The sequence below is a fragment of the Salvelinus namaycush genome, chromosome 16, assembly GCF_016432855.1.
Source record: "Salvelinus namaycush isolate Seneca chromosome 16, SaNama_1.0, whole genome shotgun sequence".
Classification (NCBI taxonomy): Eukaryota; Metazoa; Chordata; class Actinopteri; order Salmoniformes; family Salmonidae; genus Salvelinus; species Salvelinus namaycush.
The window spans coordinates 31,360,033-31,381,765 of record NC_052322.1 but is presented as its reverse complement, the minus strand read 5'-3'; the positions used below and the strand labels follow the sequence as shown (position 1 = coordinate 31,381,765).

At 43.0% G+C, this 21,733-nt stretch overlaps 1 protein-coding gene across 1 annotated transcript in view; it reads right to left on the bottom strand.

Annotated features, from left to right (window-relative positions):
- Positions 1-21,733, bottom strand: part of LOC120061310 (cadherin-4-like) — a 540,424-nt gene that overhangs the window by 310,142 nt on the left and 208,549 nt on the right. The window contains exon 3 of the mRNA XM_039011027.1: positions 11,776-11,799. Within this exon, the coding sequence (XP_038866955.1) occupies positions 11,776-11,799 (24 nt within the window). The remainder of the gene's footprint in view (positions 1-11,775; positions 11,800-21,733) is intronic.

The following is a 21,733-nucleotide window of genomic DNA, read 5'->3' as shown; positions in this document are numbered from 1 at the left end:
ATCAATCAGAACAGACTGGGGTGCTGGGTGCTCGGGTGAGAGTGGGTGGAGGGTGTGTGTGTGCTTGTGTGTGTGTGTGTGTGTGTGTGTGTGTGTGTGTGTGTGTGTGTGTGTGTGTGTGTGTGTGTGTGTGTGTGTGTGTGTGTGTGTGTGTGTGTGTGTGTGTGTGTGTGTGTGTGTGTGTGTGTGTGTGTGTGTGTGCGTACATGCCTGACTGTCTGCCTACCCACATACATGGGCATGTGTTTGGTAGCATTGTAGTATTACCACATTTCAGAGTGTCTGTCTGCTGGTTTGCGGGCCGTATGACTGTTTTGTCTAATCATTAAATGCAGACAGGCTCCACAGAGCCGGCAGAGTAGCAGCATTGATCTCCTTTACAGGGACCCAGGGCCCTGGCTTCATTAGCCCTGTTAGTGCTAAGCTGCTTAACCATGTTCACGCCTAGCTTAGCCCGCACAGAGACACAGACAAAGATAAATGCACTGAGAAAGAGAGGGAGAGGAGGAGGATCAAGAGGGGAAACAAACGAAGAAAGAAGAGAAGACAAAAGGAGCTAAAGAGTCTGAGGGGAAGTGAAAGATAAGGAAGAGACTGTAGTGGGGTGAAGAGAGAGAGAGAGAGAGAGAGAGAGAGAGAGAGAGAGAGAGAGAGAGAGAGAGAGAGAGAGAGAGAGAGAGAGAGAGAGAGAGAGAGAGAGAAAGAGAGAGAGAGAGAGAGAGAAAGAGAGAGAGAGAGAGAGAGAGAGAGAGAGAGAGAGAGAGAGAGAGAGAGAGAGAGAGAGAGAGAGAGAGAGAGAGAGAGAGAGAGAGAGAAGCGGTGTGTAGCAGTAAAATAATATGACATATGAAAAGAACAGTGATTTGATTGCAAGCCAAGCTGCTCTAATAGAGATAGAGTATATAGGAAATAGATAAAGCTAGTCTCGAAGTAACAGGCATGAAATGGCTACTGTGATAGTTGGGCTGACAGTTAAAACAAAGACGAGAGCCTAAGAAAGAGATTCATTTTCGATATAGATCAATTAAGTCCGCCTTTGTGCCACTTGCCATCACTCAACACTCTGTCTTCCCTGTGGAGTGTCATTGATATAGTTATACATGTATTATTTTATTTAACTAGGCAAGTCAGTTAAGAACAAATTCTTATTTACAGTGATCCCCCCCCGTCCCCCCAGGGTACGCCCTCCCCTAACCCCACAGCACAGCAGTGTTTGAGGAAGGAAGTTTGAAGTGTGAGAGTGGGGTAGTGAAGGAAGAGAAAGTGACGGTATAAAGAGAGCATGGAGCGTGTGAACCTTCAGCTCTCTGAGGCCAGGGAGGGATAAAACTCTGTGTGCTGTTTGAATGAAGGAGGCTTTCTGCAGCAAAGCGATGAGCAGCAGAATCAATTAACTTCTGTTGTGATTAATCAATTATCACACTGGTCCATCGGCAGCCTGAGTACTTAGCCCGGCTTCCCCCGTGAGGCTTTGCTGTGTTGGAGAATTAGCTTTGACCTCTGCAGTTCAAACAGACACAAATGTGTGCAGAAACACACAAACACACACACGCAGAGGAACAAGGCCTTATAATCCCCAGAGAGTTCTGTAAATGTACATTTCTGCAAATAAAGTGAATGCACAGCCATTTTGGTGATGGCGAGTTAGTGACGTAGAGTCATTCCTCTTTCTTGTTCTCTACAGCATCGTTCTCCCTTTCCCTTCTTACACTCACTCCCCCTCTCCTCCTGCCACCACTTCTCCCTATTGCTCTCTCCTTCTCTTTCTCTCCCTCCCTCACTCCTTCTTTTTCTCCTGCCAGTGTAGGGTTTGGCCAGTTTAACTATGCCCACAGCTCCCCGAGGACGGGTCATGACTGATGGGCCTGCTTGAATCTCCGATTCAATTCGGCCCATTTGATAAATTTATCGCTGGCATTTTGAAAATGAAATTAGAGGAACATCTCCTGGAGACTGTTTTTCCAGCACAGGTGCCATAAATATACTTAATTTGGCTGCAAGAAAGAGAGGGGAAATGGAGAGAGAGAGAGAGAGAGAGAAAGAGAAAGAGAAAGAGAGAGAGAGAGAGAGAGAGAGAGAGAGAGAGAGAGAGAGAGAGAGACAGAGACAGAGACAGAGACAGAGACAGAGACAGAGACAGAGACAGAGACAGACAGACAGACAGACAGACAGACAGACAGACAGACAGACAGACAGACAGACAGACAGACAGACAGACAGACAGACAGACAGACAGACAGACAGACAGACAGACAGACAGACAGACAGACAGAGTGAAAGAGAGCAAGCAATAAATAGAGATGGTGTGGGGAGACAGAGATAGAGAGAGAATACGATAGAAAAGGAGAGATAAGATATAGAGAGAAACGTCAGAGAAAGGCTGTTGAGATGCGGAGTGTGTCGAGGTGAGCTGAGGTTGAAGCTTGGACTATAATGAGGGGCCTGTCTAACATGGTCCTAGTGAACGAAGTGTAGAGGTCATTCAAATACTGAAATAGCACACACTGCTAGGGACAATAGACTTCTGTTCTTGTGAGACAACAAGGCTTATTCTGTTTAAGCTACACTGCCTTGCAAAAGTATTAAGACACATTGGATTTCTTCCTATTGTTTGTGTTACAAAGTGGGATAAAAAACTATCTACACAAAATACTCAGTAATACAAAATACTCAATAAATGTAATAACTAAAATATAGTCGTTGCATAAATATTCAGCTCCCTGAGTCAATAGATGTTGGCATTGATTACAGCTGTGTCTACTTGGGTAAGTCTATAAGAGCTTTGCACACCTGGACTGTGCAATATAAAAAGATGGTGCCGAAGAACATGGCTGACGTTTTACATTCTCGCAATTTTAGCGTTTTGTGTACCTTATTGTTTTACTTATTGTGTACATAATGTTGCTGCTACCGTCTCTTATGACCGAAAATCACTTCTGGACATCAGAAAAACGATTCCTCACTGCGGACAGGAAGAAACTTTTTCCTTTAACTTTTTAGGGATAGGGGGCAGCATTTTCACTTTGGATGAATAGCGTGCCCAGAGTGAACTGCCTCCTACTCTGTCCCAGATGCTAATATATGCATATTATTACTATTGGATATAAAACACTCTGATGTTTCTAAAACTGTTTGAATGATGTCTGTGAGTATAACATAACTCATATGGCAGGCAAAAACCTGAGAAAAAATTCAAACAGGACGTGAGAATTCTGAGGCTGGTCGATTTTCAACTCATCACCTATTGAAATTCCAGTGGGATATGGATCTGTTTGCACTTCCTACGCCTTCCACTAGATGTCAACAGTCTGTAGAACGTTGAATGAAGCTTCTACTGTGATGTTGAGCCGGATGGGAGCTGTTTGAGTCAGTGGTCTGGCAGAGTGCCAGGTCCTGGTCACGCGCATTCCACATGATATCGACTTGTGTTCCATTACTTCTATAGACACAAAGGAATTCTCCGGTTGGAACGTTATTGAATATTTGTGATAACAACATCCTAAAGATTGATTCTCTACTTGGTTTGACAAGTTTATTCGACCTGTAATATAACTTTTTGAAGTTTTCGTCCGACGTTCGCCTGGATCTGCACGAGCGTTTGGGTATGTGTACTAAACGTGCTAACAAAAGTAGTTACTTGGACATAAATAATGGATATTATCGAACAAAACAACAATTTATTGTGGAATTAGGATTCCTGGGAGTGCATTCTGATGAAGATCATCAAAGGTAAGGGAATATTTATCATGTAATTTCGTATTTCTGTTGACTCCAACATGGCGGAGAAATGTTGTTTCTATCTGAGCGCCATCTCAGATTATTGCATGGTTTGCTTTTTCCGTAAAGTTTTTTTTAAATCTGACACAGCAGTTGCATTAAAAACAAGTGTATCTTTAATTCTATGTAAAACATGTATCTTTCATCAAAGTCTATGATGAGTATTTCTGTTATTTAATGTGGCTCTCTGCAATTTCTCCGGACATTTTTGAACATGGCGCCAATGTAAACTGAGATTTTTGGATATAAATATGCACATTATCGAACAAAACATACATGTATTGTGTAACATGATGTCCTAGTGATTAATTTGATCTCTATTTCTGCTTTGTGTGACTCCTATCTTTGGCTGGGAAAATGGCTGTGTGTTTTTTGGACTTGGCGGTGATCTAACATAATCATATGTTGTGTTTTCGCTGTAACGCATTTTTTTAAATCGGACACGATGGGTAGATTACAATGGATAGATTATTGTTTATCTTTCATTTGCTGTATTGGATTTGTTAATGTGTGAAAGTTACATATTTCAAAAAAATATTTTAGAATTTCCCGCGCTGCCTTTTCAGCGGAATGTTGACAGGGGTTCCGCTAGCGGAAGGTGTGTCCTAGAAAGGTTAACGAGTCCGACGAGATGGATATCCTGCTTTCACTGGAACAGGCCCAGATCCACGCCTTTTTCTTGAAGAAAAGACGCCGGAAAAGTGGATGCAGATCGGGGATCCTTCTGAGAAGCCGGAGGCAAGTGAGTAAACTCCCAATGCCTTACAATCTCCTTGCTAACATGCAATCGTTAGAAAAAATAATAATAAAAAAAATAAAACCTACTATTAAGATTATACTACCAACGGGACATTAAAAATGGTAACATCTTATGATTCACCGAGACGTGGCTGAATGAAGAAACAATATAGAGCTGGCGGGATTTTCCATGCACCAGCGGAACAGAGACGCTACCTCTGGTAAGACGAGGGGTGGGGGTGTGTGTCTTTTTTCAATAACAGCTGGTGCGCAATGTCTAATATTAAAGAAGTCTCAAGGTATTGCTTGCCTATAAGGCCATAAGCAAAGAAGAAAGTGCACACCCAGAAGCGGCGCTCCTAATGGACTTTAATGCAGGCAAACTTAAATCCGTTTTACCTCATTTTTACCGGCATGTCACATGTGCAAACAGGGGGGGAAAAATCCTGGACCACCTTTACTCCACACACAGAGATGTATACAAAGCTCTCCGCCGCCCTCCATTTGGCAAATCTGACCACAATTCTATCCTCCTGATTCCTGCTTACAAGTGAAAACTAAAGCAGGAAGTACCAGTAACTCGCTCAATACGGAAGTGGTCAGATGACGCGGATGCTACACTACAGGACTGTTTTGCGAGCACAGACTGGAATATGTTCCGGGATTCTTCCAATGGCATTGAGGAATACACCACCTTCGTCATCGGCTTCATCAATAAGTACATCGATGACGTCGTCCCCACAGTGACTGTACGTACATATCCCAACCAGAAGCCATGCAACATCCACATTGACAGGCAACATCCACATCGAGCTAAAGGCTAGAGCTGCTGCTTTCAAGGAGCGGGAGACTAATCCGGACGCTTATAAGAAATCCCGCTATGCCCTCAGACGAACCATCAAACAAGCAAAGCGCAATACAGGATTAAGATTGAATCCTACTACACCGGCTCTGACGCTCGTCAGATGTGGCAGGGCTTGAAAATTATTACGGACTATAAAGGGAAACCCAGACACGAGCTGCCCAGTGATGCAAGCCTACCAGATGAGCCAAATGCCTTTTATGCTCGTTTCGAGGCAAGCAACACTGAAGCATGCATGAGAGCACCAGCTGTTCTGGATGACTGTGTGATAACGCTCTCGGTAGCCGATGTGAACAAAACCTTTAAACAGGTCAACATTCACAAAGCCTCTGGGCCAGACGGATTACCAGGACGTGTATTCAAAGCATGCGCGGAACAACTGTCAAGTGTCTTCACTGACATTTTCACCATCTCCCTGACCGAGTCTGTAATACATACATGTTTCAAGCAGACCACCATAGTCCCTGTGCCCAAGGAAGTGAAGGTAACCTGCCTAAATGATTACTGCCCCGTGGCACTCACGTCGGTAGCCATGAAGTGCTTTAAAAGGCTGGTCATGGCTCACGTCAACAGCATCCTCCTGGACACCCTAGACCCACTCCAATTTGCATACCGCCCCAACAGATCCACAGATGACGCAATCTCAATCGCACTCCACACTGCTCTTTCCCACCTGGACAAAAGGAACACCTATGTGAGAATGCTGTTCATTGACTACAGATCGGCGTTCAACACCATAGTGCCCACGAAGCTCATCACAAGCTAAGGACTCTGGGACTAAACACCTCCCTCTGCAACTGGATCCTGGACTTCCTGACGGGCCACCCCCAGGAGTAGGCAACAACACGTCTGCCACGCTGATCTTTAACACTGGGGCCCTTCAGGGGTGTGTACTTAGACCCTCCTGTATTCCCTGTTCACCCAAGACTGTGTGGACAAACACGACTCCAACACCATCATTAAGTTTGCAGATGACACAACAGTGGGAGGCCTGATCACCGACAACGATGAGACGGCCTATAGGGAGGAGGTCAGAGAACTGGCAGTGTGGTGCCAGGACAACAACCTCTCCCTCAATGTGAGCAAGACAAAGGACCTGATTGTGGACTACAGGAAAAGGCAGGCCGAACAGGCCCCCATTAACATCGACAGGGCTGTAGTGGAGTGGGTCGAGAGTTTCAAGTTCCTTGGTGTCCACATCACCAACGAACTATCATGGTCCAAACATACCAAGACAGTCGTGAAGAGGGCACGACAAAACCTTTTCCCCCTCAGGAGACTGAAAAGATTTGGGCCTGGAGGCGTGGGCCTCCAGATCCTCAAAAGGTTCTACAGCTGCACCATCCCATCGAGAGCATCCTGACTGGTTGTATCACCGGCTGGTATGGCAACTGCTCAGCATCTGACCGTAAGGCGCTACAGAGGGTAGTGCGAACGGCCCAGTACATCACTGGGACCAAGCTTCCTGCCATCCAGGACCTATATAATACGCTGTATCAGAGGAAAACCCATACAGTTGTTAGAGAGTTCAGTCACTCAAGTTAGAGACTGTTTTCTCTGCTACCGCACGGCAAGCGGTACCGCCAAGTGCCAACCAAAAGGCTCCTCAACAGCTTCTACCCTGAAGCCATTAGACTGCTGAACAATTCATAAAAATCGCCACCGGACAATTTACATTGTCCTCCCCCTCTTGTACACTGCTGCTACTCGCTGTTTGTTTGTTACCTATGCATAGTCACTTCGCCCCCACCTATATGTACAGATTACCTCAACTAGCCTGTACCTCTGCACACTGACTCGGTACCGGTGCCCCCTGTATATAGCCTCGTTATTGTTCTTCATTTTGTGTTACTTTTTATTTTAGCCTACTTGGTAAATATTTTCTTCTTCTTGAACTGCACTGTTGGTTAAGGGCTTGTAAGTAAGCATTTCACGGTAAAGTCTACACTGGTTGTATTGGGTGCAAATGTGGCAAATAAAGTTTGATTTGATTTGACCATCATTCTTTTCAAAATTCTTCAAGCCCTGTCAAAATGTTGTGGATCATGGCTAGACAGCAATTTTCAAGTCTTACCATAGATTTTCAAGAAGATATAAGTCAAAACTGTAACTTTGCCACTCAGGAGGGGGCAGGGTTGATGAGTGGTTGACACTGCCAACACACATGCTCACACACACACACACACACACGTGATATAATGAAATATGCCTTAATAATAACAATACAATAATACAGCATTATAATGTGTACCAATAAGCTATTCAGTTATCTTAATAATACCATCTGTGTGCTCTAGTGATGTCTGTTTGATCTGACTATTTATACCTAGGAATTCCTATAAGGGGGCACAGGGCTTCCCACCTCACTCATTACAAGTGACTTGAAGCCAAAGTTAAATTTCTGTGTGATTTATTTCTATATTTCCCCCTTGCAGGGGTATAACACACACACACACACACACACACACACACACACACACACACACACACACACACACACACACACACACACACACACACACACACACACACACACAGGAGCGAGAGACAAGGAGAGAAGACGATAGCAGAGAGAGAGATATGAGACCCTATGTCTTATCTTCAGCTCAAGGCCCAAAGGCTCCTCAGTACCGATGGTGTTGTCATATCTGTAAATCCCTCCATAACTCACTGTGTGTGAATGAATAGTTACCCATCCCTCTATACAGCTATGTGTGGGTATTTGAGTGTGCTGGGTAAACGCTTGAGGGACAAGGGGAGTGTGTTAACCTCTAGCAACTATAGGGGGAGCTGTTTCGCATTAGCATAATTTGCTCTCCAGATTAAACTGCCTAGTACTCAATTCTTGCTCGTACAATATGCATATTATTGTTATTATTGGATAGAAAACACTCTCTAGTTTCTATAGCCGTTTGAATTATGTCTCTGAGTGAAACAGAACTCATTCTACAGCACTTTTCCTCCCAGTGTGTGAGATTTCAGACATCTTGGCCTCTGGTTCCAGATCAGTTTTAAACTCCCTGTAAATCCTATGAGGATACAAACACTGCCCACGCCTTCCTCTAGATGTCAGTAAGTGGTGACAATTTGAATGGAGTCGATTGCGCAATCAGTGCCTGTATAAAACGGCAAAGACCGGATGTACCGTCCCTTTGCTCCCTGCGCATTACGCACGATGGACGTTGGACCTCCTGTCTTTCCAGGCTTTGGTTTAGCCACTTATATATCGTCGGTCATGTTTTTACTCGTTAGAGGTGTTAAAAACATCATAAGGTAGTTAATTTAAACCGTTTTATAGCAATTTATATCCGTTTAGTGCGATTTTGAGGCATTTTCTTTGTGGTGCACTTTGAAGCGATGGGCACGTTTCCAGTACCGGTCGAACGTTAGTGGGCATTTCGACGGACAGAGGACATCTTTCGACCAAAAGAAGATTAGACCCAAGAAAGGATACATTGCCCAAGATTCTGATGGAAGATCACCTCATAGTAAGAAATATTTAATATGATAAATCGTTGTTCTGTCGAAAAATTTTAAACGCATATTCCGACATTTTGTTTGGTATAGCTTCGCTTGGCGAACCCTGTATTGCACAGTAAGGATAATTTTAGAAATGTAATTCAGCGATTGCATTAAGAACTAATTTGTCTTTCGATTCCTGTCAACCCTGTATTTTTTAGTCAAGTATATGATTAGCTATTGATTAAACTAGATCACTCTGAAAGATGGCGACCGACATTTTCAGGCTTGTTTTGCTACTATTTTCATTGTATAACCACGTTTTTTTATGGCTAAATATGCACATTTTCGAACAAACTCTATATGTATGTTGTAATATGATGTTACAGGAGTGTCATCGGAAGAATTCTGAGAAGGTTAGTGAAAAAATTAATATATTTTGGCGATGATAACGATATCGCTCTCTTTGGCTTGAATTCATGCTGGGGTAACGTTTGCATATGTGGTATGCTAATATAACGATTTATTGTGTTTTCGCTGTAAAACACTTAGAACATCTGAAATATTGTCTGAATTCACAAGATCTGTGTCTTTCCATTGCTGTGAGCTGTATATTTTTATGAAATGTTTTATGATGAGTAAATTGGTAAAACACGTTGCTCTCTGTAGTAATTCTAGTCGAGTTGTGATGGTGGGTGCAATTGTAAACTATGATTTCTACCTGAAATATGCACATTTTTCTAACAAAACCTATCCTATACAATAAATATGTTATCAGACTGTCATCTGATGAGGTTTTTTCTTGGTTAGTGGCTATCAATATCTTTATTTGGCCGAATTGGTGATAGCTAGTGGTGGAGAGAAAAAATGGTGGACAAAGAAAAATGGTGTATTTTGCTAACGTGGTTAGCTAATAGATTTACATATTGTGTCTTCCCTGTAAAACATTTTAAAAAACAGAAATGATGGGTTTATTCACAAGATCTGTATCTTTCATCTGGTGTCTTGGACTTGTGATTTAATGATATTTAGATGCTACTATTTAATTGTGACGCTATGCTAGCGATGCTAATCAGTGTGGGGGGGGGGGTGGGGGGTGATCCCGGATCCGGGGTTGAGGCTCGTTAGAGGTTAAAATAAGGTGTGTATCTGCCGGTGTGAATGGGTTAGCATAGCTGTAAAATGCCTAGATTAGTATGTCACACACAAACGCACACAGGGACACAAATGCATACACACACATAGATGCACACAGACGCGCATGCACACACACACACACACACACACACACACACACACACACACACACACACACACACACACACACACACACACACACACACACACACACACACACACACACACACACACACACACACACACACACACACACACAGGGTGCAGTGGATGGCCTTATTTATGTGTCTCTCCTTCAGCAGCATATATATGAGGGTGTGTCTGTAGAGAGATGATGTACACCACACCAGCCTCTGTTCCTGCTCAACATTCATCAGACTACACAGTGCAGCCGCACCACATGTCACTTAGCTTTATAGAGCCGCCTGACAACACATACATGTGCAGACTCCCACACACGCACACACACAAATGCAGACACACACATGCATAGACTCACATGCACAAAGCACACACATACTAAGAAAACCAATGTGTGCATGTGTACGTGCGTGTGTGTGCGCGTGTGTGTTACTGTGTGTGTATCAAACACGTTCATTTTGTGAGGGTATCAAGCACATTGCCGGCATGGCTATGTACAGGAAATGCAGTGTACGGTATGTATGAGTATACTTAGAGTCAGTGTGTGTCACAATATGTTAAGGAGTTACCAAGAAAATATTCCCTCTTGAGGAAAAAAAGATGCTACCTCCCTCCACACTATTGCAGTAAAAACAACAATACCTTCATTAAAAACAAACAAAGTGTACAAAAACAAAGTTTGAACAAAGTCAAGTTTATCAACTATAAAGTAGCACGACTGATTGTATATTGTCCTCACCACCGGTGCAATAACACAGGATGCGGGCTACGACACACCCTCCGCCGTCATCTTCATTACACAGAGTAAAGGGATGAAACGTCCTGATGCATATACCTGCACCGTGCTGCCACTCAGAACGAGCCCCCCGGAGCTATTCACAATGTCAGCTTCTACTCTGATCATTATCCCCCCCCATCAAAACAGCCCAACAGACAGCCCCGCCCCTCCCACCAACCAACCCTACCCCACCTCCCAGGTATACTGAGAAACACAATCACTCTCGCTGCTGTCCACCCACACATTAACATACACAAGGCTTTACCTACAGTATATGCTATGACCCAGTGTTTCCCAACTCCAGTCCTCCAGTACCCTCAACAGCACACATTTGTGTTGTAACCCTAGAGAAACACACCTGATTCAACTTGTCAACTAATCATCAAGCCCTCGATGAGTTGAATGAGGTGTGCTTGTCTAGGTTTACAACAAAAATATGTACTGTTGGGGGTACTGGAGGACTGGAGTTGGGGAACACTGCCATAAGTGATGAGGGTCACAGAGAGTCTGAGTCATCAGTGATGCAAATAGTGTGGATTATATATTACTAATGTAATGTATGGAGCAATGCTATTGGCTATAATGTATGGGTGGGTGTATGGGAACCATGATATCAGCGACACAACAGTAACCTTGACTTCACATCGCCAACACCTTAGGTATAAGTGTTGATAAACAGTAGTTGGGAACAAACACAAAGCTGCTGCTGCACACACACACACACACACACACACACACACACACACACACACACACACACACACACACACACACACACACACACACACACACACACACACACACACACACACACGCACACACACATACACACCACGTCTCAAACAGCGGAGGGACACAGGTGACTGATTGTGTGTTGCTTTACCTTTCGGAGATGACACGGTGGAATCTGCAGATGAAAGGGAGAGAGAAAAGAGAGGAGTGTGTTAGCGGTTGACAGGCTGTTGTCTCTGAGACATATCAAATGGCGGAGATGACAGCAGCAGTCAGTGATTCGCTGGGAGGGGAACAACGTCGTGGCCCAGGAGGGTAAACAGAAGGGGGCCGTTAGAACACAGTCAGGGGGTCTTTCATCTCAGCCCTCCAACAGCACAACCACTCCACTTCAACACACACACACACAGTACTGCTGCCTTTCAACCATCCTGAGAGGGAGGGATGGAGTAAGATGGAGAGAGGGGAAGAGAGATGGAGAAAGACAGAAAGAGAGAAGAAGAGACTGACAGTAGGAGATTCTGTCTGATCTATCCCACCAAGACAAAGAAATGGAGGCCTAGAGAGTGAAGAGCAGAGAATTCATGAAATTCCTAGTCAACTGCAATCCATCATACAAGTTACTGTGAGTGGAGATTTTGAATAAGTAAAGCAATAACATCTTGGCTTTGTGAGAACACAATCCACATTCTTTTGGGGATGAAAACATTAAAAATGTTTAGTGGGAGGGTTGTAGAGGCACTGTTGTTGTAAGTGTCACAACAACAGAGGGGACATGTACCTTATTGTTCTCATACAATATTTACCACAACACTGTTTGGAAGCTCCCAAAGTTTCATTTTTATTTAATAGACTTGAAAAGTCATGAGGAATGTGAAAATAAATATTATTCTTCTGTTGCAATCTCGGAAGTCCAAATCCTTAAACGCATTTGTGTACTGGCCCAAACGGCCGCAGACAGGGGAGGCCTGTAGTAATTGAATACGGGTGGATTAGCGAGAGAGGTTGGGCTGAAAGGGAGATCATCTGCTGCTTTGCCTAATTGCCAGAAAAATAATAAAAATGGCCTCCATTGTGGCGTCGGTGTAGATCAAAGCAGCGCGGCGTGGGATTGGGTGGAAGTTAACGGCTTGCTGCTTTATGTTTGGTGAGGTGTTCAGGAGGATTTGGGCCAATATTGCCCAGCTGGTTATTACATGGTTCTGACTGTCTGTTACTGTAGCTTCACAGCAGTGGGATGGCCCTCGCTGGAGAGAAAATCCTCTGCAAACTGGTACAGTTGGTGTTGGCATGTTCTGGTGCCATACCACATCCTATCATGCCAACTCTGCCGTCTCCATTGAAGAAACCGTGTAGCCATGAATGCAGTTGATAAGAGGTCGACACATCTAGAATGAAACAGTAAGACTTCTATCTGAAGCTTGTTATATCTCGCCAATCCCTCAATGAAAGGGATATGGGAAAACATGGGAAAGAGTCCTAACCTTTCAAACAAATGTTGTCATGCTCAATAATTGAACATGAGACTCTGTTGACGCAGGCCAACAGAGTAAATTCAACCATCTTCAATTACAACTAAAAGAGAGGGAGAGAGCATGCCAGATAGAGAGGTTCTGGCAAGCACACTTTATCAGGGGGCTGTCTGCATGCCTGTCTGTCTCTGTCTATCTCCTAACAACCTTCCCAGGCCGTATCTACCATTCCCACAGAGAGAGAGATGGGAGGGAGGGAGAAGGAGAAAAAAATAGATCAAATAAAATTATATTTGTCACATGCGCTGAATACAACAGGTGTAGACCTTTCAGTGAAATGTTTACAAGCCCTTAACCAACAACGCAGTTTTAAGAAAATAAGTGTTAAATAAAAATAACAAACAGTTAAAACTTCTCTAGGATAGGGGGCAGCAAATTCGCTATTGGATAAATAGCGTGCCCAATTTCAACTTCCTTCTACTCATCCCCAGAATATAAGATATGCATATTATTAGTAGATTTGGATAGAAAACACTCTGAAGTTTCTAAAACTGTTTGAATCATGTCTGTAAGTATAACAGAACTTATGTAGCAGGCAAAACCCCGAGGACTAACCATTAATTTTTTTATTTTTTTAAGTCACTGTCTGTTCAATGAGTTTTCATTGGAATACTGGATTTCTAATCACCCTGTTTTCAGTTCCTACCGCTTCCACTGGATGTCACCACTCTTTGGAAATAGGTCGAGGTTATTCCTTTGTGCAGAGAAGAAGTAAGGCCACCTGGAAACAGTGTAACGTCATGTGTACTGTTTGATAGTTGGGCAAGACTAGAAAAGTAGCGTTAGTTTGTTGATCTCTGTATTGAAAACAGATAGACCCGTCTTCAATTTGATCGATTATTAACGTTTACAAATACCTTAAGTTGTATTACAAAAGTAGTTTGAAATGTTTTGGCAAAGTTTAGAGGTAATTTTTTTGATATTTTGTTCTGACTTTGCGCAAATTGGAAGCTGTTTTTTTCTGGATCAACCGCGCCAAACAAATGGACAATTTGGATATATATGGACGGAATTAATCGAACAAAAGGACCATTTGTGATGTTTATGGGACATATTGGAGTGCCAACAAAAGAATCTCGTCAAAGGTAAGGCATGATTTATATTTTATTTCTGCGTTTTGTGTCGTGCCTGCAGTGTTGAAATATGCTACACTCTCTTTGTTTACTGTTGTGCTATCATCAGATAATAGCATCTTATGCTTTCACCGAAAAGCCTTTTTGAATTTGGCGCTCTACATTTTCCCTGGCTATTGGCCAAGTGGGATGGTAGCGTCCCACATATCCTAGAGAAGTTAAAGAGCAGCAGTAAAATAACAGTAGCGAGGCTATAAAGAGGGGGTACCGGTACAGAGTCAATGTGCAGGGGCACAGGTTAGTCAAGGTAATTGAGGTAAAATGTAAATGTAAGTAGAGTTAAAGTGACTACTCATAGATAATAACCAGAGAGTAGCAGCAGTGTAAAAGAAGGGTGGACACACACACACACACACAATGCAAATAGTCCGGGTAGCCATTTGATTAGCTGTTCAGGAGAATTATGGCTTGGGGGTAGAAGCTGTATAGAAGCCTTTTGGACCTAGACTTGGCGCTCCGGTACCACGAGCAGAGAGAACAGTCTATGACTAGGGTGGCAGGAGTCTTTGACAATATTTTAGGGCCTTCCTCTGACACGGCCTAGTATAGAGGTCCTGGATGGCAGGAAGCTTGGCCCCAGTGATGTACTGGGGTGTACGCACTACCCTCTGTAGTGCCTTGCGGTCAGAGGCTGAGCAGTTGCCATACCAGGCATTGATGTAACCGGTCAGGATGCTCTCGATGGTGCAGCTGTAGAATCTTTTGATGATATGAGGACCCATGCCAAATCTTTTCAGTCTCCTGAGGGTGATTAGGCTTTGTCGTGCCCTCTTCACGACTGTCTTGGTGTGTTTGAACCATGATAGTCTCCTGGTGATATGGACACCAGGGAACTTGAAGCTCTAAACCTGCTCCACTACAGCCCCGTCAACGAGAATGGGGATGTGCACGGTCCTCCTTTTCCTGTAGTCCACAATCATCTCCTTTGTCTTGATAACGTTGAGGGAGAGGTTGTTATCCTGGCACCACACAACCAGGTCTCTGATCTCCTCCCTATAGGCTGTCTTGTCGATGATCAGTCCTACCACTGTTGTGTCATCGGCAAACTTAATGATGGTGTTTGAGTCGTGCCTGGCCATGCAGTCGTGGGTGAACAGCGAGTACAGGAGGGGACTGAACATGCACCCCTGAGGGACGCCGTATTGAGGATCAGATGTGGCAGATGTGTTGTTTTTTATTTTATTTCACCTTTATTTAACCAGGTAGGCAAGTTGAGAACAAGTTCTCATTTACAATTGCGACCTGGCCAAGATAAAGCAAAGCAGTTCGATACATACAACAACACAGAGTTACACATGGAGTAAAACAAACATACAGTCAATAATACAGTAGAAAAAAATAAGTATATACAATGTGAGCAAATGAGGTGAGATAAGGGAGGTAAAGGCAAAAAAAAGGCCATGGTGGCGAAGTAAATACATATATACACAGTTGAAGTCAGAAGTTTACATACACTTAGGTTGAAGTCATTAAAACTCGTTTTTGAACCACTCCACCAATTTCTTGTTAACAAACTATAGTTTTGGCAAATCGGTTAGGACATCTACTTTGTGCATGACACAAGTACTTTGCCAAGAAACGGAAAATCTCGCACAACGCTGTGTACTACTCCCTTCACAGAACAGCGCAAACTGGCTCTAACCAGAATAGAAAGAGGAGTCAACAGTGAAGAGGCGACTCCAGGATGCTGGCCTTCTAGGCAGAGTTGAAAAAAAAAGCCATATATCAGACTGGCCAATAAAAATAAAATATTAAGATGGGCAAAATAATACAGACACTGGACAGAGGAAGATTGAAAAAAAAGTGTTATGGACAGACGAATCTAAGTTTGAGGTTCGGATCACAAAGAAAAACATTCGTGAGACGCAGACAGAAAACATTTAAAGATGCTGGAGGCGTGCTTGACACCATCTGTCAACTATGGTGGAGGCAATGTGATGGTCTGGGGGTGCTTTGGTGGTGGTAATGTGGGAGATTTGAACAGGGTAAAAGGGATCTTGAAGAAGGAACGCTATCACTCCATTTTGCAACAATATGCCATTCCCTGTGGACGGCACTTAATTGGAGCCAATTTCCTCCTACAACAGGACAATGACCCAAAGCACAGCTCCAAACTATGCAATAACTATTTAGGGAAGAAGCAGTCAGCTGGTACTCTGTCTATAATGGAGTGGCCAGCACAGTCACCGTATCTCAACCCTACTGAGCTGTTGTGGGAGCAGGTTACCGTATGGTACGTAATAAGTGCCCATCAAGCCAATTCAACTTGTGGGAAGTGCTTCAGGAAGCATGGGGTGAAATCTCTTCAGATTACCTCAACAAAATGACAACTACAATGCCAAAGGTCTGCATGGTTGTAATTGCTGCAAATTGAGGATTATTTGACGAAAGCAAAGTTTGAAGGACACAATTATTATTTCAATAAAAATCATTATTTATAACCTTGTCAGTGTCTTGACTATTTGTCCTATTCATTTTGCAACTAATGTATGTTTTCATGGAAAACATAGAAATGTCTAAGTGACACCAAACTTTTGAACAGTAATGTATATATATATATATATATATATATATATATATATATATATATATATATATATATATATATATATATATACACAGTTGAAGTCAGAAGTTTACATACACTTAGGTTGAAGTCATTAAAACTCGTTTTTGAACCACTCCACCAATTTCTTGTTAACAAACTATAGTTTTGGCAAATCGGTTAGGACATCTACTTTGTGCATGACACAAGTACTTTTTCCAACAATTGTTTACAGACAGATTATTTCACTTATAATTCACTGTATCACAATTCCAGTGGGTCAGAAGTTTACATACACTAAGTTGACTGTGCCTTTAAACAGCTTGGAAAATTCCAGAATATGATGTCATGGCTTTAGAAGCTTCTGATAGGCTAATTGACATAATTTGAGTCAATTGGAGGTGTACCTATGGATGTATTTCAAGGCCTACCTTCCAACTCAGTGCCTCTTTGCTTGACATCATGGGAAAATCAAAAGAAATCAGCCAAGACCTCAGAAAGAATATTGTAGACCTCCACAAGTCTGGTGCATCCTTGGGAGCAATTTCCAAACGCCTGAAGGTACCACGTTCATCTGTACAAACAATACACAATAAACACCATGGGACCACGCATCCTTCATACCGCTCAGGAAGGAGATGCGTTCTGTCTCCTAGAGATGAACATACTTTAATGCGAAAGGTGCAAATCAATCCCAGAACAAAAGCAAAGAACCTTGTGAAGATGCTGGAGGAAACAGGTACAAAAGTATCTATATCCACAGTAAAACGAGTCCTATATCGACATAACCTGAAAGGCCGCTCAGCAAGGAAGAAGCCACTGCTCCAAAACCGCCATAAAAAAGCCAGACTACGGTTTGCAACTGCACATGGGGACAAAAATCGTACTTTTTGGAGAAATGTCCTCTGGTCTGATGAAACAAAAATAGAACTGTTTGGCCATATTGACCATCGTTATGTTTGGAGGAAAAAGGGGTAGGTTAGCAAGCCAAAGAACACCATCCCAACCGTGAAGCACGGTGGTGGCAGCATCATGTTGTGGGGGTGCTTTACTGCAGGAGGGACTGGTGCACTTCACAAAATAGATGGCATCATGAGGTAGGAAAAGTATGTGGATATATTGAAGCAACATCTCAAGACATCAAATCAAATATATTTGTCACATACACATGGTTAGCAGATGTTAATGCGAGTGTAGCGAAATGCTTGTGCTTCTAGTTCCGACCATGCAGTAATATCTAACAAGTAATATAACCTATCAATTTCACAACAACTACCTTATACATACAAGGAATGAATATGAATATGTACATACAAATATATGAATGAGTGATGCCCGAACGGCATAGGCAAGATGCAGTAGATGGTATAGAGTACAGTATATACAATCGAGATGAGTAATGTAGGGTATGTAAACATCATATAAAGTGGCATTGTTTAAAGTGGCTAGTGATACATTACATCAAGATGGCAAGATGCAGTAGATGGTATAGCATACAGTATATACATATGAGTATATACTGTACGCTATACCATCTACATCAGTCAGGAAGTTAAAGCTTGGTTGCAAATGGGTCTTCCAAATGACCCCAAACATACTTCCAAAGTTGTGGCAAAATGGCTTAAGGACAACAAAGTCAAGGTATTGGAGTGGCCATCACAAAGCCCTGACCTCAATCCCATTGAAAAAGTGTGTGCGAGCAAGGAGGCCTACAAACCTGACTCGGTTACACCAGCTCTGTCAGGAGGAATGGGCCAAAATTCACCCAACTTATTGTGGGAAGCTGGTGGAAGGTTACCTGAAACGTTTGACCCAAGTTAAACAATTTAAAGGCAATGCTACCAAATACTAATTGAGTGTTTGTAAACTTCTGACCCACTGGGAATGTGATGAAAGAAATAAAAGCTGAAATAAATCATTCTCTCTACTATTATTTTGACATTTCACATTCTTAAAATAAAGTGGTAATCCTAACTGACCTGAGACAGGGAATTTTTATTTGGATTAAATGTCAGGAATTGTGAAAAACTGAGTTTAAATGTATTTGGCTAAAGTGTATGTGAACTTCTGACTTCCGAAGCATCCGAAGAAAGAAATAGTGCTGCAATGATAGTTTGCTTTACCAGCAGCAGCTGACAATGATAGATGACAAATACTTTTTTCTTCTTAACACACGTCAATACGTTGCATAATAAAGCCCTTTGACGGCCTCCTGTATACAGATAGATATTAGGCTGTTTGAAAGGTAAAGCTCTTTTTCCCCTCAGACCATCGATTGGCTGGTTTCTTGCCTGTGTCGCCGGTGGCTTAAATTGATTTGGAGGCTAAATTCCAGTGAATATGTGAGTGGCATTTTGACGCCCACTACTAGCCTCCTGTGGTTGGGTATTATGCAAATAAGGCTATTCGTCAATACAGTGATCCCAGTCTATCCTACTCTGCAGCAGGTTTATGCAAGCTCAGGTAATGCCAGGCCTGATATGGATTGTATGCATGGGGACACCAAAAGCAGTGGTGAAACAAAGGACTAAGTTGTAATTCTCAATATCTTTTTTTCCCCTTTCTCTGTTTGTCTTTTGTTCTCCTTTGTCTCAGAGAGGAGAGACACAGAAATATTATGAACGTTTATGAAGGTTCAATGTTTTGTTTCTTGTCTTTTGGGTACTATAATGGCAAGATATACGACACAGGATGATGGTCTAACATTGTGCTTGACCTAAAAAGATAATCAGGCATTGACAGGAACACTTGTGTTGACATTTACAACACTGATCAGCCATTCACATCTAGGGATTTATATGCATCTAGAAATCTATGCATTTTAATATTACTTATGAACAACTACAAAATAATTAAAATAAATATAATAAATAACATAATTGAGTAATATTCACTGTCAACTAGGATTGCAACTCAGTCATGGCCTATTTCGGCTTGCCTTACTGCCTGCAGTAGGTTACTCAAGGCTATTGTTGAAATGGTTATTGTTCATGAATGTGAGATTAGATTCAAGTGTAGTGAAAGTGGCCTCACAAATATCTCTTCTATGAGTCGTTCCGAAACTCATAGAGCAAAACCATGAGGTCTGAATAATAATGTTTCAAACCCATTTCAAGAGAAGCATTCTCTCTCTCTCTCTCTCTCTCTCTCTCTCTCTCTCTCTCTCTCTCTCTCTCTCTCTCTCTCTCTCTCTCTCTCTCTCTCTCTCTCTCTCTCTCTCTCTCTCTCTCTCTCTCTCTCTCTCTCTCTCTCTCTCTCTCTCTCTCTCTCTCGAATGCAATATGGAGATGTAGCTGGAATGTATCAAATTGAAGCAGTGAGAGAGAATTAAGACTCTGTGGACACCCCTGAGAACGAATCTCTCCCAGGACTAACACCAGTCAGCTTTGGAGCGCTGGGTTGTTGTGTTTTCAAGGGTTGCTGGAGGAGTGTAAAGAGTCTGACTGTCCAAGTGACAAGTTCTATCTCTCCTTGTTATGAGAGTGAGAGCGCCCTGCAGACATCATTTTATGGGCATACATCACCAAAGGGGACAGAAGCCTCAAAATAGCCTTTCACCGCTGAGTGTGTGAATCTCTTTCTCTCCCTCCTACTCTTCGCCCTCTCTCGTCTTCCCTGCATCTCTTTTCTCCCTGTCATTTGCCATCCCCTCTCTGTGTTATTTATCTTTCTTCTCCTCACTGATATCTCCTCTCCCCTCTTTTCCTTCTCATGTTCCCTTGCTCCCTTCTCTCTTGCTCCCCTCTTCTCTTTCTACTCCTGTGCCCACTCCCCTCCTTTCTGCTCCCTCCGTTCCTCTCTCCTGTCTTTGACTCGCAGATGCACTTAATGAGAGGGCAGCTGGGTCTTCCTGGGGCTTCACACGATACACACAGCAGGAGCACACAGCTGGGCAGCAGCAGCTGGAAGTGTGTGTGTGTGTGTGTTTGTTGATGCGTGTGTGTGTCCAGAGGACAGTGCGTGGTCAATGCAGCTGGTTCTATCTGAAGCAGCCCAGCCCCATGCTGTTGATAGTGGGGAAACTTGAAATGCAGCTGGTGCAACCAGTTCCATGTGTTTTGATTATAATATAGTGCTGCTCCCATACTGAAACATGGGCAAGTGAACTTACTGAAAAAAGTGCTGCTTTTTAATGGTGGTATGTTAATAGCATTTCGTTACTGGGTGTGTGTGTGTGCGTGTGTGTGAGGGGGTCATTCTCCCCCCAGGCAGAGCAGAGTGCCCGTGGCCATACGACCTGACTGCCCAGCCTCTAATATCTGATCAAGGACCATCTGCTGTTGGTGCGGGTCCCCCTATACATCCTGATACAGTGTAATTGAATTAGAGTGCATTGGAAAGCTGTCTCCTATTGACCTCTTTAAGTTACAGACTTATAAGAGGTTCCACTGGGAATAACTTTAATTAAAGACAGAAATTGGTTTTGATTTTATACTCATCATGAACTGAGGAATCCTCACAGCTAATCACCACTTCATCAAGACAAATGAAAACCATATCGGGGAAGACAAAGCTCGTTTGTGTGTGCGGGCACGCGCACTTGTGTTGTGTGTGTGTGTGTGTCAGGGGCATGTACAGGACTGCGGACATAAGCAAACGCAGCTGTCCTCAGATAAGTAAGCATCATTGATATATTGAAGCTTAATGTAATTAGGATCAATTCCAACACTGCGGTTTGTTGTTGCTAAATCACCCTCGTTCTACCTGAGTGAACTTGGCCATGTTGATACAACATTACTGCCAGTTATGAACCCACTGGAAGCCACACATTGACGGATGGTGACCCCGGTCACACTTGACCTCTGACCTATAGTTAATGAGTGCAATAGGGTTGAGTGATGGTGTCGTGGCTTCTCATGACCATGGCTGGTCCTATAAGACCCTACAAAGCCATACGAT